This window comes from Molothrus aeneus, chromosome 1 (genome assembly GCF_037042795.1).
Source record: "Molothrus aeneus isolate 106 chromosome 1, BPBGC_Maene_1.0, whole genome shotgun sequence".
Lineage (NCBI taxonomy): Eukaryota > Metazoa > Chordata > Aves > Passeriformes > Icteridae > Molothrus > Molothrus aeneus.
This window is the reverse complement of record NC_089646.1, coordinates 91,206,941-91,224,828: the sequence shown is the minus strand read 5'-3', so window position 1 is coordinate 91,224,828 and position 17,888 is coordinate 91,206,941. Positions and strand designations below refer to the sequence as shown.

Sequence of the window (17,888 nt, the reverse complement as noted above, 5' to 3'; positions counted from 1 at the left end):
ACTAATTCAGAAAGATTCATGCGTTTTTTTCATGTGGCACTACCTTTGTGCATTTGTCAGTTTAGATATTGTTTGCAAAAATTTCTACTTTCTGTGCATCCATAGAAAGAAAATACTTTGGCTGTAAACTACATCTGCAGAAAATGGAAATGTCATTCTTGCAAGACATAAGTAAAGAATGCCATGTTTTTCAGTCGACTCCTAAAAACACTTTTATCTATCCTGGCAAATCAAAGACAGAAAATATATGACTTGTAAACACTTATCCAGATAGCTGATTTGTTTTACATAAAGAAAACTGTTGCACTTCATGATTCATACTTATGATTTGGAGTGAGATATCTAAATAAAGAATTCTTTAAAGTTTACAGAACAAAATGTGTTATTGACTTAATTCCAGAATACTGAGGAAGGTAGCCTAACAGCCTTGATGCTTCCAATATCACTCAGAGCAAAGAAGCTCATTGGTCGTCATCATCCGGATGTCTGAAAGTTTATCTCCCTTATACTGGTCAGTATCTTTTTAACTGATCTTAAATAATTTTAACATCCAGCTATGCACAATCAATTGCAATTTGCAGTTGGTGACGGGCCCCTTGAAAAACAGGGGCAATAAAGAATTTGAGGATTATGTTTAATTAACAGACAGTGAAATTTATTATTGAGTAGCAACTTGCAGATCTAAAATGTAATGTTTAAAACAAAGGAAGCAAAAGCTCAGTGACAGTCCATTGCAGTACCTACTCACTCCTATCTGAAATAGTATGTATTGGAGAAATTATAAAATTCTGAGGATAATAAAGGTCATGAAGTAAATGCTTTTCTGTGTTAGACAGTAGTGTCTTATGTAACTTCACAAATTTAAAAAGATTTGTACCAATACGTAAAAAATATTTGCAATGTAAAATTTCATTTATCCAGGAAGGTAAAATCCTGGCTCATCTTTGTTAAAAAACTTTAATATAGAAAGTGTGAGATCCTTGAAAAAATGAAGAAAAAAACTGTATAAAAGAGTCTGGTAGTATAAACTCATATGTTAGAGTGGGCTCTTTGCAAACATGCAAAAAGGGAGGTTTCCATTTCAGTCCACCCAGAGCATCCTGGTTTTGGTATAGAAATTTTTTATAATTTTAGTTAGTTTTAAGATATTTTGTATTTATTCATCTTTTTTTTTTTTAAAAGAATGATAATGAAGTGGAGCAAACCTGACATGGCCAAATAGGAGGGGCAAGTACTAATTGGATGTGTTGTGGTGCCAGAGTAATAGATCCAGTTCCAGACACAGCATGTAATTCCTTAATAACCTCAGACATAAATCTTCTTAGAAACTGAGTTAACTCTCTCCCTGTCTAAAGTCCACTCCTTCTAAGGGAACGATGTATCCTATTGTGACAGTCCCCCTACATATTGCAATTGTGGAAAATAACATGGTGCTTACAAAATAAAAATTAACAACAGAGATCTTTTATGACCACACATAACAACAACAACAACAAAAAAGAGTAATCTGACAAGTTTTTGGAATATTCTTCATATTCTTCTACTTAATTTGGTTATATATAACTCTTTATTGGTTATTAGAATAAAACTGTTCAGATGCACATAGGAACTGCACTTGGCACTTCTGCTCATCCTATAAAAATATTAATTTTGTTTTTCTGTTTCATGAATATTTCTGTTAATGTTTTTACCAGCAAAATGTTTTCTACTCCCTGTTTTTCCAGTTTATTAATAAAATCATCTGATAAAAAGTACTTCATGTATGAAAAGAAGCTTAATGGGAAAAATATCATGAAGAGCTGCACTACTCCTAAACTGAGCCTAATCCTTTACAGAAAATATGCTGTACCAAAAATGACAGAGACAACTATTGTGGTTCAATTCTGACCAGTCTTAGAGTAAACTTATGCAATTTCAATATTAATTAGAAATGGGAAACTATAAGCAGCACTTTCTCTTGCTTCCTCCTACCAATCCATGAGAAATCCCTAGGTAATACCCATGTCTTAGACAGATATAATCAGAAAACATTAATAAGCAAATCTACCAGAAGGAGACTTCTGGATGCTGAAGCAACATACTAAGAGGGAGCAGAGATCCAAATTCACATTTACATTTTACAGCCAACTCCACTGTCCACCTTTTATTATAAAGACTGGAGGGCTGATGCTTGACTCCAACTCTGAGAGACTAAAAAAGAAACCAAAAAGCCTTAATATCAAATTATTCAGGATCTTTGGATGTGGCACATGAACAGTCAGCACTGCTATGGCCATCCAGGAAAGGCATGAAAACAATTAGAAAATTGTATTAGCAGGGCAACAAAAAAAGAGTCTATTTCCTCTCACCTTTTTCTTCATTTTTACATTTTTGAAAATTGCATGGACTCTCCACGTTTTTGCAAACATTGCTCCAAATGCAGTTGTGTATCCCACTGTAAGAATCCATGTTCGGACCTAAAAATGTATATACATAAAAAAAGGAAAAAGTTACTTAGATATCATAATTTCAGACAACTTTTTTATTAAGACCCTGAGGAAAAAAATATCTGAAGAACTTGAAAAAACTTGATATTTAGTAATTTCTCATTCATTGCTTACTTGCTTTTTTACTCATCCATCCATTCACTCCATAACTGAAACAAATCTAGATGCTGAATTAACTAGCTCTTTCATATATAAACCCATAAATCTCTTAAAATATTTTGCTTTTTTACTTTTATTGTGTTCTTTGCAGATAGAGGAAAGAGCCAGTGGAGAAACTCAAGAGACAGACTATAAAAAGCAGTCAGGGAGCTAATATTAATAGCAACATTTTGAACAGAAATGTACAGAGAAATAGAGATGTAATTCAGACTAAATAAGAAAAGATTGTACTATGTGAGATACACATCACTCAATGAAAAACCTGAGCATTCTGGAAAGATAAGAACAACAGACTTTAAATTATCCTATGAGAGAAAATGGCAAAACAGGAACATAGTTTTGGTTGGTAAGCCTCAGGAACAATACCCAAGTCAATGACAATATCTGCAAATGTGGCCTAAGAAAAAGGAGGTTGTGAGCTTGCACAAAGCTATGGTGTAAGGTTTTGGGCTGCTTTTTCCTCTTTCTTTTTAATAGAAAAATTTCAAATTGACCAAGAAGTACAGAACACAGATTAAAAAAGTTTTTTTCTGCAATTCCTCCCCTGCCCTGTGTAACTTGTACCCAGGCCCTCACTTTCAGACTTGCTTCGAGCCAGGACAGTGATCTTCAGAGTTGCAGCAAGCTCTAAACAGCCCTCTCTAATTCCTAGGAAGTTTCTGTTTTCATTACCATGCAGGTTTGGCTGTTTGAAAGCTTTTTTTTTCCCTGAGCAGGTAATTTTCTTCCCAAAGATGGATCAGAGACTACAAAGCATAGCAGGTAGAAGACCATGCGAGAGGCACAGCATGGAGCTGGAAGCCAACAGTTGGATCTGAAAGCCTGAGAAATCACGAGGAGGAATAATCTCATCCTCCTTTTAGAGACTCCACACACATCAACCCATAAAAAAGGGAGTACCAACCCATAAAAGTGCACAAAATTGAACAAAGAAGTAAAATACCAAAGTACTCTATCTTCCAGATGAAAAAAATTGGGGGAAAAACAATGGCTAAACACAGGGAAAGGAAAGCTACAAAGAAAGGTACAGAAAAAGGGAAAGCCAACCTTCTTTTGGCCATGTTGACTATGCATGCTTGGCCAGCAGAGCTGTTTTGTGATATAAAAAACCAATCTGATTTAGAGAAACTAGGATGTTCTAAGAAAGCATTTGGGAAATAGTATTTAGAGAACCTAAAGGCAATGTTTTTCATTAGAAACCAGCCTAGTTTCACATCTAACTTCTCAAGAGTTTGGGATTTTTAATTTGTAATTTCAGGATATGCATATTGATGAGAAACTAGGCATTCTAGTAAGATTCAAAACTTGACATCTAAGATAATCTTGAGGAATAGCCTAAATGTTTCATATCTAAATGCATGCTATTTTTTGCCTTTTCAAACATTTCCGTAATTTCCATTTTTGTATTCAAAATGTTATCGTTTTACATAAAATTTTCTGTGGAAAACAAATTCTGACTTTTAATAGTGTTTAGTTACTAGGTACGAAGGCAGGGAAAAGAAAAAAAAACTATACTCATTCAAAAACTATTGATAAAGCAATAAAATTACTGCAGTTAATAAATAAATAAAGACGCACATGGTCCAAAATAATGAATTAGTAAGAGAAAAGTGGTTCTTCAAAGTGAGAGTTGCGAAGCACTAGAACAGGTTGCCCAAAGTTGTGGATGTCCCACCACTGTAAGTGTTTAAGGCCAGGTTGGATTTGGCTTTGGGCAGCCTGGTCTAATGGGTGGCATCCTTGCCCACGGCCATGGAATTGGAACTGGATGATATTTAATGTATCTTGTGACTCAAGCCATTCTAGGGTTCTATGAAAAGTACACACAGCACCATGAGCCTTAACATTAGAAAATGTTGTGATTGTGCATAGAAGACTGTTTGGATATTTATATGTATATATTAATGACTTAGTGGCATCAATGTTGTGGTTTATCTATTGCATTGTTGATAATGACCTTGAATGTAGAGTTGACTCATTCCTGGGTAATCTTGCTATTCATAAAACAATTGTGATTAGATTCAAACTACAGGAGTTTTGCCACTTCGTGACATTCTTGATATTGAAAATGAAACCCCTAAACAAACAAAAAAAAAAAAAAAAGAAAAAAAAAAGAATAGATATTTAGGCCAGCAAAGCCTTTTATTATTTTATTTTAACTTCATTATTTTTCAAGTCTTTGCTGATTAGCCACTATCCTGTATTATATTTCAGTAAAACCAGTTAGATCAACTCTGATGGATTTAAAATATACATTTTATATCATTGTGTTCATACTAGCCAGTTACTTTTTTTTTGACTTCCCATCAATAACCATACTTAGCATTCAATCCTTTTGCTGCTATTAATAAGTATTCAGCTCTTTTGTGTACAGCTTAGTGGTATATTTGGCAAACAGATACATGGTATTTTCGTGTCTCTAATAAGACTGTTTTGTTCTCACTGAAACAGTAATTGTCTCTTGGGAATACTAATAAATTCAATTATGCTCATAATATGTTTCTAACTCAATAGTCAGAAAAATGTTATTTCTAGCATGTTTGATTAAAAAAAATTTATGTATCCCTGATTAGGATTGTGCATATTAGAATAACATAACTACTGTCTGTATTGGAAACATGTTAGCTTAAATATACCAGGATTTTGTCAAAATGAGATCATTGTTGCTAAGAAGGAGATGGTAAGTTTGAGATGAAAATTAATTTTTAATTTTGAAGAAAATGACCTCAAATTTGTCTGCTATAATTCATTAATGCAGCTGGCAAAATGAAAAAGTTAGGAAACAGCAAAAATCTCTGAAATCCTTATATCTGCTCATTTATATTCTTAAATGTATTATACCTCCATATCCTGCTCATTTGAAAGAAAGTGATAAAAATATCAGTAATTGAAGAGCATGACCATGATGTTGTACAATTGATCAGCAATTCTCCCATGCTGGAAGTTTCTAAAGTTGTGTTTGCCCAGAAGCTGAAGAAAACCATCCTCCTGTCAGAACCCACCAAACAGGCAGAAAAATCTCTCTTCAGTAGACAAGAACTTGCATTCAAATGCCTGTTCCTAAATAGACACAAAACCTGAAAAAATTCTTTATTTTTTCTTAAATGGTTAGTTCATTACAAAATTCTTGATTCTTCAATTATTTCAGGGTATACATTCAATTACCCACTTATATGTCTTGGTTCCCTTTTTTATGAATAAGATGAGTTGACTATTTGAATATGTCCTAAAAATATTTTGTTTTTTATAATTCAAAGACAACATGCAAGTGTCGAAGGAAATTATATCATTTGGTATACAACAATTAAGTATTCCTACACAGATAGTAAAATGGAATTTCCTATGTCAGTTCTCTTTTTAGGTGCTACACTATTTTGGTTTAGGGTCTATTTTTAAAAACATCATTTAGGAATTTTTTCTTTTTATAAATTACCTGATAGAAGCTCTTACAGGTGCATTAATTGTGATAATAATAATAAAAAACCCTAGAAAACATTTATCTGATGGATTGCACAGCTGATGAACAGTAAACACTGGAAGTATCTCCACAAAGAAAGAGATCTTGACTTGCAGACTTGAAACAGTTATGACTGTTATTAAAAAAAAAACCCTACCTTCATCAAATATTAAACTTTAAACAAATATTGCAAGTTTCAGCTTAAGAGTCATTGCATCTATGAACAAGATGTTTCTTACATCTCGTAGGAGCATTACTTTTATCTTTCTTTGGCAGTAAAACCCCTCTGTTTTTAACCTATCCATAAGGTGCTAAACACCTTTTCTTTTTTCAAGGAAGACAATTCTTCTGCCAGATAATAAGCACAGATAGGTTAACAATCTTATGTAACATTACTTTGAATTCAATTCTATTTCCTCTCAACCTTGAGCTTTTGCTGGGTAGTCTATATTTGCTGCTATTTGATATCTTCACACAAATCTATCTGAGTCTTTCCCATCATCTCATTATGGGAATGGTGAAATGGTTACTAATTTTGAATCTGTGTAACAGACATAAAAGTTACCTGATATATCATTCATTATTAATAAAAGAAGCCAGCTTATTGTGAACAATGGGGGAAATTAAGGGAAATTAGTAAGTGGTGAAAGTACCAGAAAAACCCTGAATAAAGAAGTAAAACCCTCTGTTTATATATTCTAAGAATGAAGCTTACAAATAAACACAACATTTTAGGTGTTGCTAACTTTCAGGTAAACAATATTATTTTAATTAATTTAAAATATTTTGTTTTAATATAATTACAATTCTATACAAAATCATAAAATAAGGTTATCTTGGAAAACTAACTGAATTAATGAAAAGTTAAAACTTTAATTTTTCAAGAAGTTCCATTATTTTCCTTTATTTGACCACCACTGCCTATGCAATCAGAAGACCACACAGTGACAATCCAGCACGGAATGCCTGGGAAGGTCTTGCAAGTGGATCAAGCAAATGATGCATTTTACTGCTTTGTTAAATTGAAAGAAAAAAATATAACCACCTGAACTGAATACACTACACACTCTGTTTTATCACGTTGCAGCTTTGTTAATGCTATTTTAATCCAGTTTGCCAGTCTCAAGTGAAAAAAGAAGATGGGATTAAAGACTCAGAGTGAAGAATAAAAAAACCAAGTATCAGCACAAATGACCTTCATGTGTTGTGTTAAAGGCTTCAAAGTTCTTATCACTTCTCTAGGTGACTTTTTTGTTTGAAATTTTGTTTCTTGTTTTTGTTTGAACAATGGCATAGTGAAACTGCTTGGTTAAGAACTCCCTCAGTAAGTAAAACATTTAAATTATACTTCTGCAAAGGAATCACTCAGGTTTAAGATTCTTGCAAACACACTTTTCCCCACCTCAAGATGTTGATTTTTTCAAAATAAAACTTGCAAATCTTTCTTTTGTAGGACTTGACACTCTACTCTCCAGCTTTGTTTATGAGATTGGACTGATTCACTTAAGGAATATCAACAATGAGCCAGTTCTACACACACCTGGGTAGAAGCTGCAGTGCCCACAGGGGTAGGCTGCAGCTGAACATCACTGCTGAGCAGCTTGGTGGCATCTCAGTACTAGATTTAGGTATTAAACAGATGTGAAAATAAGCCATGCTGTGCATTTAGCCCTGGAGAGCACAATTGTCTTTAAGTGGACAATTGCATTGATTTCTGTGGAGTATGCAGGAGTTTGAAATTAAGCACCTTCTATTTTTCTTGGAAAACTGGGGACATAATGGATAATTATGATGAATAAAAATGTGTCATCTCAACAAATTTTCACTGGGTTACGGCTCTGCTTCTATTAATGATGGCAAAATTGATTGTGTGAACACAAGCAGACCCCAAAGAATGAGTTCATCCCTTTGAATTATACTTTTCTCGTTTATATCAGACATTTTGGACAAATTTTTATGACTTTTAGCTCTTTTTTTTAGAATTTGTGAGGCACTAGCAGAGATTCCTGTAAAACATAAGTGGCAATAATGTTAGAGAATTGAATCCTGCTGTTTTCACATAAATTAAATACAGAGGTTCATTCCATGCTGTGAGATCTCCTGTAGTGATTTCTTAATATCTTTTAGATCATTTTTCAGAGTTAATCTATGGGTAGTGTAAAAGATGTTATCATTTCTCCTGTTTCTATAAGGAGGCTTTAAAAAATGTCTGCTGTTTCTACTGAAGGAGAGGAAAACATTCTAAAAATATTACCTTAATAAATCTCTGGCAAGGTTGTGGTGTATTTGCTTCAGTATATGACATAACTTTTTCTAGGATCTATTCAGCCTTATAACTTTTGTCTGTACTCTTTTATCTTTACCCTCAAGAAAATGTCATTTACTGAAATAGAAGCTGATCAGGCTCATGTTAAACTCAGTAACAGAGCTGCTGTTGAATTAAATAGGAGTGAGATCAGTCTCAGACTGAACGACAGTGAGAACAATTATGGAAGTGATTATACAGAAATGGAAGATTAAAATTAACAGCTAAACAATTAAGTAGGAAATAAACTGAAGAATACACACAAAATTAAAAAGGCCAGATGAAAAACACAAACAAAGGCTCTGGTTTCCAGAGACAAAGAAATAGATTAGAGGTCTAAATCCTTTTGCAGTTCAATAGAAGTTGAGTGTCTGTCTGTCGGATTTTCTTTTAAATTCCTGGCCAAAACGAAACAATTTGAGCAAAAGGATTAGGCAAATATAAAGTTTAAAGACAGGAAATATCCCCTCCCAGAAAAAAAATAATAACCCTACAACAAACCAAAACAAAACCCGGAGTTTTGGGGAATGCCTGAAGAGCATAAAGGGCATGAATAAGACCATATCATCAACTGCTATCCAAATATCAAGGCCACACGCTATTTGGTAGTACAAGATCTAGTCCAAGAGCCTCTTCCCCAGAGAGGAAACCACAGCTTTAGAGGTGGTGCTGCCTACATGTTTTTCTTTCAGTCTGTTGCCTCAAAATTGGTTAAACAGAGGAAATGCAAAGCGACAAGCGAAGACAAAGCAGAAATAAATAAAAAGACAGAAGGCTCATACATCTTCTCCCTCTCCCTGCTTTACTATTAGAGGCAAGTCCCTCCTTTTAGACCTGCACTCAGCCAGCTTTTGGAGTTTTAGCAAATTGCCCACCATCCCCCTCACCCTGCAGCCTGCTTCCATCCCTAGGAACCCAATCCACAACAGCTCACAAGGCTCTTTTCCTCCTTGTTCCTCACTACAGTCTATAAGTCTCTGTTTGATGTGTTTTTCAGGATGTCTCTCCACTCTTATATTACATGGCATTCCCCCCCTACAGAGGTTCAGGGCTTCCCTAGAAAGGGTGAAATGTGGACCATGGAGTTCCACCTTGCCTAGCTGTTCTCACAGCATGGCAGATATAAGAATATTAAATAAGAAACAGTAAAAAAAGAAAAACCCCTGCCTTTCACGGCAAGGCACAGAGTCAAAAGTGTTCATGACCCTTAATTAAGAATAATACTGGTTGAAAAGGCTAAGTGCATCTGAATATCGGGATACATTTAAAGGTCACATTTTAAAATGCACCTTTGAGAAGATATAAGGTCTATAACATCTACTGTTGCCATGAATGCACATGTCCTCAGGATGTTTTTCTGAGAAAAACACAAATTCTGGGTAGTCACACACACACTGTAGTAGTGAGCTGGACTTTGTCAGTGGTCTGTACTCCTCTCTTTCTGTCTCTCCATCCCACCCCACTGTTTGGTTTCTTCTTTCTGTGCAAAGAGAGTTTCCAAAAGTCCACACCATGGCTGAGAGCAACTAACTGAAATCTAAAAGAGCCTGAGCACAGCCTGCAGTGTGCAAAAACCTTCATGCCTTTTTTTTTTTTTTTTAATTTATCCAAGCCAAAACACTGACTAGGCTCAGTAAGATCACCTGAAATCACAGAATTGCTGTCTAGCTTTGGCAATTCATATAAACGATGCTAACAAGTGAGATGAACAAGACAAAGCATGCTTTATTTTAGTGTCTATGCAAATTACAAGACTTAAATCCTCTTATATTTTATGTGACACCCTTGCAGAATACTTTGGATTGTAAAGGATATTGAAAGGCAGTTTCTATCTGCAGAATAGGTATCTCCTATCAAATGTGAACCCTATATTCAATTATTCAAGACCCAAGCAATGACCCAGTGCAGCACACTTCCCAGGAGAAAGTCCTGCTACACATCAGAACTACCAAGACTGAGGAGAAGAGCTTTTTACTCTACTACTACCTAATGAACCAGGCCTTTTTTTGTGGAACTATGGGTGAGAGCAACGTGGATTACTTTAAACATCTTCAGCCCCAACTTAATAATTAGATTTACTTATTTGAGGAAGATGCATAACAGAAAAGACAATGGTTGTCCTCAGGACCATAGTAGTCTTTTATTCAATAGCAGTTCCAACTTGGAACGACATTACTCATCTTAAATGTAAATCATGAAATTCTCAGTGGAGTGTATTACAGAAGTCTAAACGTTATGATCTTATCTAATATTCTTGCTACTTTAAGTATCTCTATTTAGTATGTCACTTTAAACTCTATTCATAGGATATGTCACTAGCATTGCTAATTTTGAGTCTCTCTCTTCCATATAATGACTGCTTTCAAATATTCTTCCACTTGCTTGCATTTTTCCAGTTGGCATCACATCTCATTTCACACCCTTACTTCTAACTTTTTTTTATTTTTTTTTTGCTATGATACCACGGTGGTTCTGAGATTAAAAATAAAGATAAATCATTCTCTTTCTCTCTCTCTCTCTAAAATACTTTGTACTCTGGCATACATATAGACATAATGAAATATTGTATTTCTTTTTCTTTTTCTGTGCAACCAATAAAGTTGCTATTAAGTAAGACATTATCTAATGCTTCAGTAATACACTGACCACTTTCTCAGAACTCGCTGCTCTGGATCATTTTAATTCCATGTAATTTGAGTTATAAAATATGATACTTAATCTTTAATTCTGACACAGAACTAAATTATGTTACATTTGCTATTATGAGTTTTTACTGTGAAAACACAGAATTATTATGTATTTAATTATATTTGATTACCTTTCCATAGAAAACAGGCATACCAAGATAAAAATGAGTGTGTTTGGGAACCAATTATCCACTCTATCACTCTGTTACAGAGTCCACATTTTATAATTTTAAAGACTAATATAATACTCTTATTCAGCAAATTATTTTACTGTATGTTTAAAGTGCTTACTGACTCTTAACTACATGTAACACTTGTTTCTATGTTTCAGCATAATAACTTATAGGCCACCTCCTCCTACACCCAGTGCCTCACAGAGTGGAAAGTGGTAGTACAACTTAGCAAATAAATCCTTTGAACCTTTCAGGTTTTACTGGTGTAATTTTGGGTCATGTGTCAGTGTCCTTGGAATATTACAGCATTAGGCATGAGCCATACATAGGTATAAATTGTTGAAAAGTAAAAAAAGAGCTGATGTAGCAAAGCATTTCACCCTCCAAACAGCACTACAAACAACATGCAATAGAAGAAACAAATCTAACAGAGTTGAATGTAATACCTACAATCTGGAAACAATGTTTCCTGAATTTGTGAGGACAGAATGATAGAATGGCCTGGATTGTAAAACCCCTTACAGACCACCAATTTGCAATTCCCTTGCTGTGGTAGGACCACCTTAGTCAACACAGAAGTTTTAAGAATCTCCTATAAGTTTGCCAAAAATTGCCAGAATATTAAACAGAGACCATATATAACGTATCCAATTAAGCACACTGGCTATTGTGTATATACTGCTACTCTGCTGAGACCTCATCACTTCTGAAATACAGACGACAACGAGGGTGATTACTTGGTTTAGACAGGGGTTAACACTAACAACAGCTTCATAGCTTTGCATGTGCTTATAAAACTTGAATGAAAACTTTTACTTCCCTTCCAAAATAATATCTCCTTTCATTGACATATGGCTCTTCTCTGTGTCTAAGATACAGTTGTTACACCCTTATGACTTGCCTCAATGGCTTTTTATGAGTGTTCTCAATTGTAACTGCTTTTTCTAGAGACTCAGCCACAGTCTGAAATAAAATGGGAATTTTAAACCCATCTCTCATGGCTAGAATGAGTAAACAAAATCATGCATTTCAAGTGAGATGGATGATGAAGAGAGATTTGTCCTGACCTGATCCTATAAGCACTTGTGTCTGAAAGCAGACCTAATGAAACCACTAAGCATATCGCCCACATAGGAATAGGGATGTTCACGAAGCCAAATGTATATTCTGTAGCCAGCACTTAGTGGACGTTTTGAGGAGAGGAGGAGAGAGACAAGAGTTATTCAACAGGTAAGTGTGTTTGCCTCCCATATTTATGAATTTCCCAGCATTAATTCAGAGTTTTATAGATACAATAAAAGTGCATTGCCACAGTGAATGGTAGCCATGTAGAGATGATATCTAGGAGAAGCATAAGCTATCCCATTTAAAAGAATATAATTGGAGGAAAAATTTTAAAAGAATTGTTTTAATGAGTAAGATGTTGGAAAAACCTTCCTAATGGGTGGCTAGTGAAGGATTTGCTGCATCTATGACTGTAGTATTAATTGCGACAGAGCTGGGGCTCATAAGATACATGAGTAGCCATGCACAGGAAAACACAATCAGAAATGCTTCTGTACTGGACTGAAAACCTGGAAAGCCAAGACTGAGAAGAAATCTCAGACTCTGCTCTGTTTATACAGCATTTCACTATGTAAAAAAAAAACCAAATCTCTGCTTAAGGCATAAGGTAATATTTCTTAATCAAAGTTTGGCTACAGGACACAGCATTCTCCTCCACCCCTTTCTTTTACTAAGTCAAGTAAGTCAAGTAAGTGTTTCACTCAAGTGAAGATCTACCCCTCTATGGCAGACACACAGACCTAATATAATGCTACAGATACAAATTGGAATAAAAGGAAGAGATGCATAGGATTTGACAAAATTAGCAGCCCACAGTTAAATTTTGTTGCATTTAGAAAATGAGACCAGCAATTACATTTTAAGAGGCAGATCAGAGAAAAATCACAAGAAATGTTCTAGCTCAGAGGCACAGGATTTTAGACATTGGTTCATTTTTCAGAGTTAAGGCTGAGCTGTTTCACATGTAAAACAGGACTCAAATTTAGTCTTATATAGCTACATTTGGTTAGAAATCTGTTTCCTAGAACAGCTAGATGCTGATAAGTACCTCTGGTTCCCACTTTCCTTCTGTTCAGCAGTGCATGGCTGCTTCCAGAGAAGGGCTGTAGCCCAGTCAAACAATGGCCTGCAGCCTGGCAGGGAACTCAGGAGCTCTGGATACAAGCCCCTCAAGACAGATCAAACATCAAGACTAAAAATTGCATCCCTTGCCACTAGATCCTTCTGCAATGGAGGATGAGAAAAGAAGGGATTGACAGCAACAGTGAATTCCTAATGACACTTCTGCTCCATCAGAAGTTATTTCACAAAAAAGGACATAATTCCTGGATAAAAAATGGATTATGTCATCTTCCACTTCCTATTGGCCCCATTGTATTCACAAAATTATAGAGTAGTTTGTGAGAGGTGAACAGGATCATCCTTTTCAAATCTTTAAAGCATCTCTTTCTACTAGCTGTAATGAGAATAAGAGTTCTAGCTGTAGGAAGACTGGATATTCTTTCTTTCTCTTTTCCTAAAGTTTTCCTAAAGTCTCCTTTCCTAAAGCTCCTAAAGTTTAAGTGTCTGAAATACAGCTGTGTCCAGGTCCAGATAAGGAAGGCAAGACTTCCCCCGTACGTTCACCCATAGTATGTCTTCTAGTCCATCTTGGCATGCGCCATGGAATCTCCAGTGTTTTGAAATGGTCTAACTAAAAAGATCACATGGTGTTTCACTTCTATAAGGATTCTAGTCAGTATGGAAGGTTTCAGTTGACGTATTGGGATTTATTTGCATCAACTAGCTTTTTAGGTATCCAACTTTCATGTTTTGAATTTTCCTCTTGAAGTAAAATTCTTCTCTTGCCAACCATGACATCAGAAATTCAGACTCCTAAAAACAACAGGTGCTGTGAACTGCAACTTTCTAGAGACATGAAGAAGAATCAAAATGATAGTGATGGTAACTCCTGAGTAAGTGTGATAATTTTAGGCAACAGGTCAAACAGAGTCTTAGAATTTTTTGAGAAGATATTGGACAAATTTAAATGCTGTTTTGTACTGCTTCTAGAAGGAGTATCCTATCCCTTTCTTTGAAAAGACATCTGTGAGTCAGAATAACTGCATATTACATCAAACAATTATGACAAATTTCTAGGTGGACATATTTGATTTGGTTTCAGAGTTGCTTGTTTTGATTTAACTAGAATGTATTCTATATGGATCTAGGCTTGTGAGAATTTATAGCATAGCATGAAAATAGCAGCAGAAATCTTTGGAGAATTGGCCAAAGAGACTGACTAAAGAGATCTAGAGAAGTAGCAGCCATGTAGTTTAAAATAATATGGAATGTATAAAGAAGTAGCTTTACAGGTATTACAAGTTGTCCTGCTACAAACACAAAAATCTTCTTTAGTAAGTCATCTTTCTAGATATGATTTCAAAACAAGAATATACATCTACCCTTTCAGTCTGAGGTTAAATCCCAATGCATTTGAGATTTTCTATAATGAACAATAACAAATTTTCTATATATAAAAATAAACAATTTTCTAGATATAAACAATAATAACAACAACAATTAGAACAAAAACAACAACCACCACAACCACCATAATGAAGCTTTGTACATGTTTTAGAATTTGGTCCCAGATAATATCCTAGGAAAGAGCTATGAGAATCAGTGATTTAACGGAATGACACATCCAACTACTGAACTTTTCCGTTTGCATTTTCTGTTTCCTGTAAGACTGAATCCAACAAGAATTGAACTAGAATATATGGAATTACTTACTGTGCAAAGTGTCTCAAATGTCTTTTCGGAGACAAAAGATCCATCAAGACCAAAAAGAAAAATAGATGCATAAGAAAGCATCCCTCCAAGGATAATAAGGTTGTTCATGTAGGGACTGGACATCTTTATTAGTCTATGGACAAAAGGTGATAGTGCATTAAAGAGGAAAATATTACTGCTAGGCTACTAGAGTAATAAAGAGCTTTTTGTAACCAGGTAAAGAGATAACTCTTCTAGAATCCCATGAAATCTAAAGGCATGCACAGTATTTGCTGTTTTATACAGTTTAGCATTGTTTCAGGTTTTTGAATGCTTAGTAAAAAGATCTCCCCTTTAACTGATGGATAAATTAGCTACGGTTAATGTTATTAGCAGACAGTCAAACATTAAATATTAAATTACACTTTTCAGACAGTATTAAAGAATTTAAATACAGTCTGTTTCAATGTGAGTATATTACCCAGTGATTTCAATTAAATAGTTCTAAAATACTACTTTTCCACAGTTTCACATTTTCCTTACATGTATGTGTAGATAGATATATTTACATGACTGGTTCTACAAACATGGCATTAAATACGAAAGAATTTGTGATAGAAGTAACATGAATGTCTTACTTCTGATTTCTGTTTTTGATGTTAAAGAACAAGAAAGCACTGGCCATGATCATTCCTAGGATTGTGAGGGCAGAGAGGATGCTGTAGAGAGGCAGGGAGATTTTGCGCAGCTCCTCTTGTATAATTGTTTTGTCCTTCGGAGGCTCGACTCCTAGGATTGCATGAAGAAAAAAAAGGCTAAAGCTCAACCAGATGTAGAATTCCTGCAAGAAACTTTGCCTCACCTTGAATTAGCACACTTAGCAACTTGAACCACATCAGTAGCTGATGAAATCATTGACTTTGACAGACATATGTTAGTCACATTGATTGACACGAAGATTTGCATTTCTGGGGCAGGTAAATATCCTCTTTGGAAGAAGAGACACAACCATACCCCAGTGCAGAACCCCATACATGCTAACTAGCCTCATTTTAAAGTAAATAAACTTGAAAATGCGTACTTTGAGTGTAAATTTTACCAGGAGGTTATGCTTTTCTGAAACAATTGGCAGAGCAATGAGTAGAAAACAGAAAGCATCATTTCTGTGGCCACTGTTGTTGCCAGAGCAAATTCTAACAGCCTGTCTGGAGATAAGCCTTAGTGTAGCATCACTTGGACAGGGATTGATGGCCCTGGCGCTAAAATGTGGTCCTGGGCTGTGGGCATGGTGGGGGAAGCTCTGGGAGGTGGGAAGGGAGAGTTGTTGGTGCCCTTAGGATGCTATAGAAGGGAGCAATATGGGAAAATGGATAGCAAAAGTTTTACAGGGACAGATCCACTTTGCAGATGTGGATTCGAATGTCTGAACTTAAAAACTGTGTTTAAAGCTGTGTAATTCATTGACAGTCAGCTCCAACTAATTAAAGGCTTCTTGGTTTAATGAGGAGAATCACTTTCTGACAACTGCAATAAAGCTCTGCATCTCTGACTTCCCACACTCCATTTCACCTGCTTACTAATTTTTTCCTTGGTGCAGGAGATTGGCAAAAGGCCTTTTGCATCACTGTCTTCCTTCAGAAACAGATCTGTGTGCTCTACAGTTCCTGAGCCTGTTCTTTTGCATTGTCTCTCCGATGGGGCTGCAGGGCCCACAGGGCTGAGCACCTCCTTTCACAGCACGGCTGCAGAAGTGGAACTGTGAGCGCCTGACTAGCAGCTGCCATGGCTATATTGTACATCCACTCCTCTGTCTTGCACCTAAAAGAATACTCAAGGATTTACACAATAAAATAGTTTTACCTTTAAGAGTTAAGTTGAAATCATTCAGACCATGGAAACTTGCTATCCTTTGGCCTTTATGCCCAACTTTTCAGAAAAAAAAATCCTTTAGATGCTTACAAAAAAGGGACAGTGAAGGGTCCATTTGTTGATTTAATATTGGAGAAAAGTACCTGAGATTTTCCTCTCTTCCTCCACATTGCATGTATTTACAGTCCATGGAAATTCATAAAATTAGACAAGTAACATGCAAAAAGACCAATAAAATACATGCCTGATTTAAAAGAACTAACACTAAAAAAATAAAGCTTCATCCTATTCGTTCTACACTCTACAGAGTATGTTGATGGTTTGTATTTATTAAATATAAACACACAGTGAGTCAACAAAATTTATTTACTTGTTTGTGCACTAGCCATTCAATCCTGTTGGTGTGGAATTTTGTGCAATGGTTTAAACAGGAACATTTTTACTGCTCTCTATTTTAAATACTTAAAGCTACTAGGCTTCCACTGACTGGAAGTCAGTGTCCCCCACATTGAATATCCCACTGTCTCAATGAACAGCTAAGATGAGTCAAAGGAAAAGATTCACTGTGAGTCACATAATACAATACCATAAGACAGGTTATGGGTGGAAAGACCACCTTCAGATGTGGTCAGAAGACTTAGCAGTCTTGTCCTGAAAAAGGACTGTACAGAGACTTTTCCCCATCATGTACTGTCTGTAAAGGCAAAAAGTTATGAACAAATGATGTCTCCTGTAACTTGATTCATACTACATATATTCTCTGGAAATTAATGGACTGAATCAATATTAAACCACATCATTAGTTCTTCCTTGCGGCAAAAATAATCTGCTGCTTCCAGACTTTGGCAACTGGGACAAATTCTGCACTCTTCATTTCCAAAGCCTCATTCCCCAGAGACATGAGAGAAGTTTGTGTATCTGTGCTCTTTTAAG

General features: G+C 35.5%; 1 protein-coding gene across 2 annotated transcripts in view; it reads right to left on the bottom strand.

The window, feature by feature from the left end:
• Positions 1-17,888, bottom strand: part of GABBR2 (gamma-aminobutyric acid type B receptor subunit 2) — a 457,582-nt gene that overhangs the window by 141,436 nt on the left and 298,258 nt on the right. For both annotated transcript variants that reach the window (XM_066560586.1, XM_066560578.1), the window contains exons 10-12: positions 15,725-15,875; positions 15,108-15,240; positions 2,349-2,456 (exon numbers count right to left, since the gene is read on the bottom strand). In XM_066560586.1, coding sequence (XP_066416683.1) covers positions 2,349-2,456; positions 15,108-15,240; positions 15,725-15,875 — 392 coding nt within the window. The remainder of the gene's footprint in view (positions 1-2,348; positions 2,457-15,107; positions 15,241-15,724; positions 15,876-17,888) is intronic.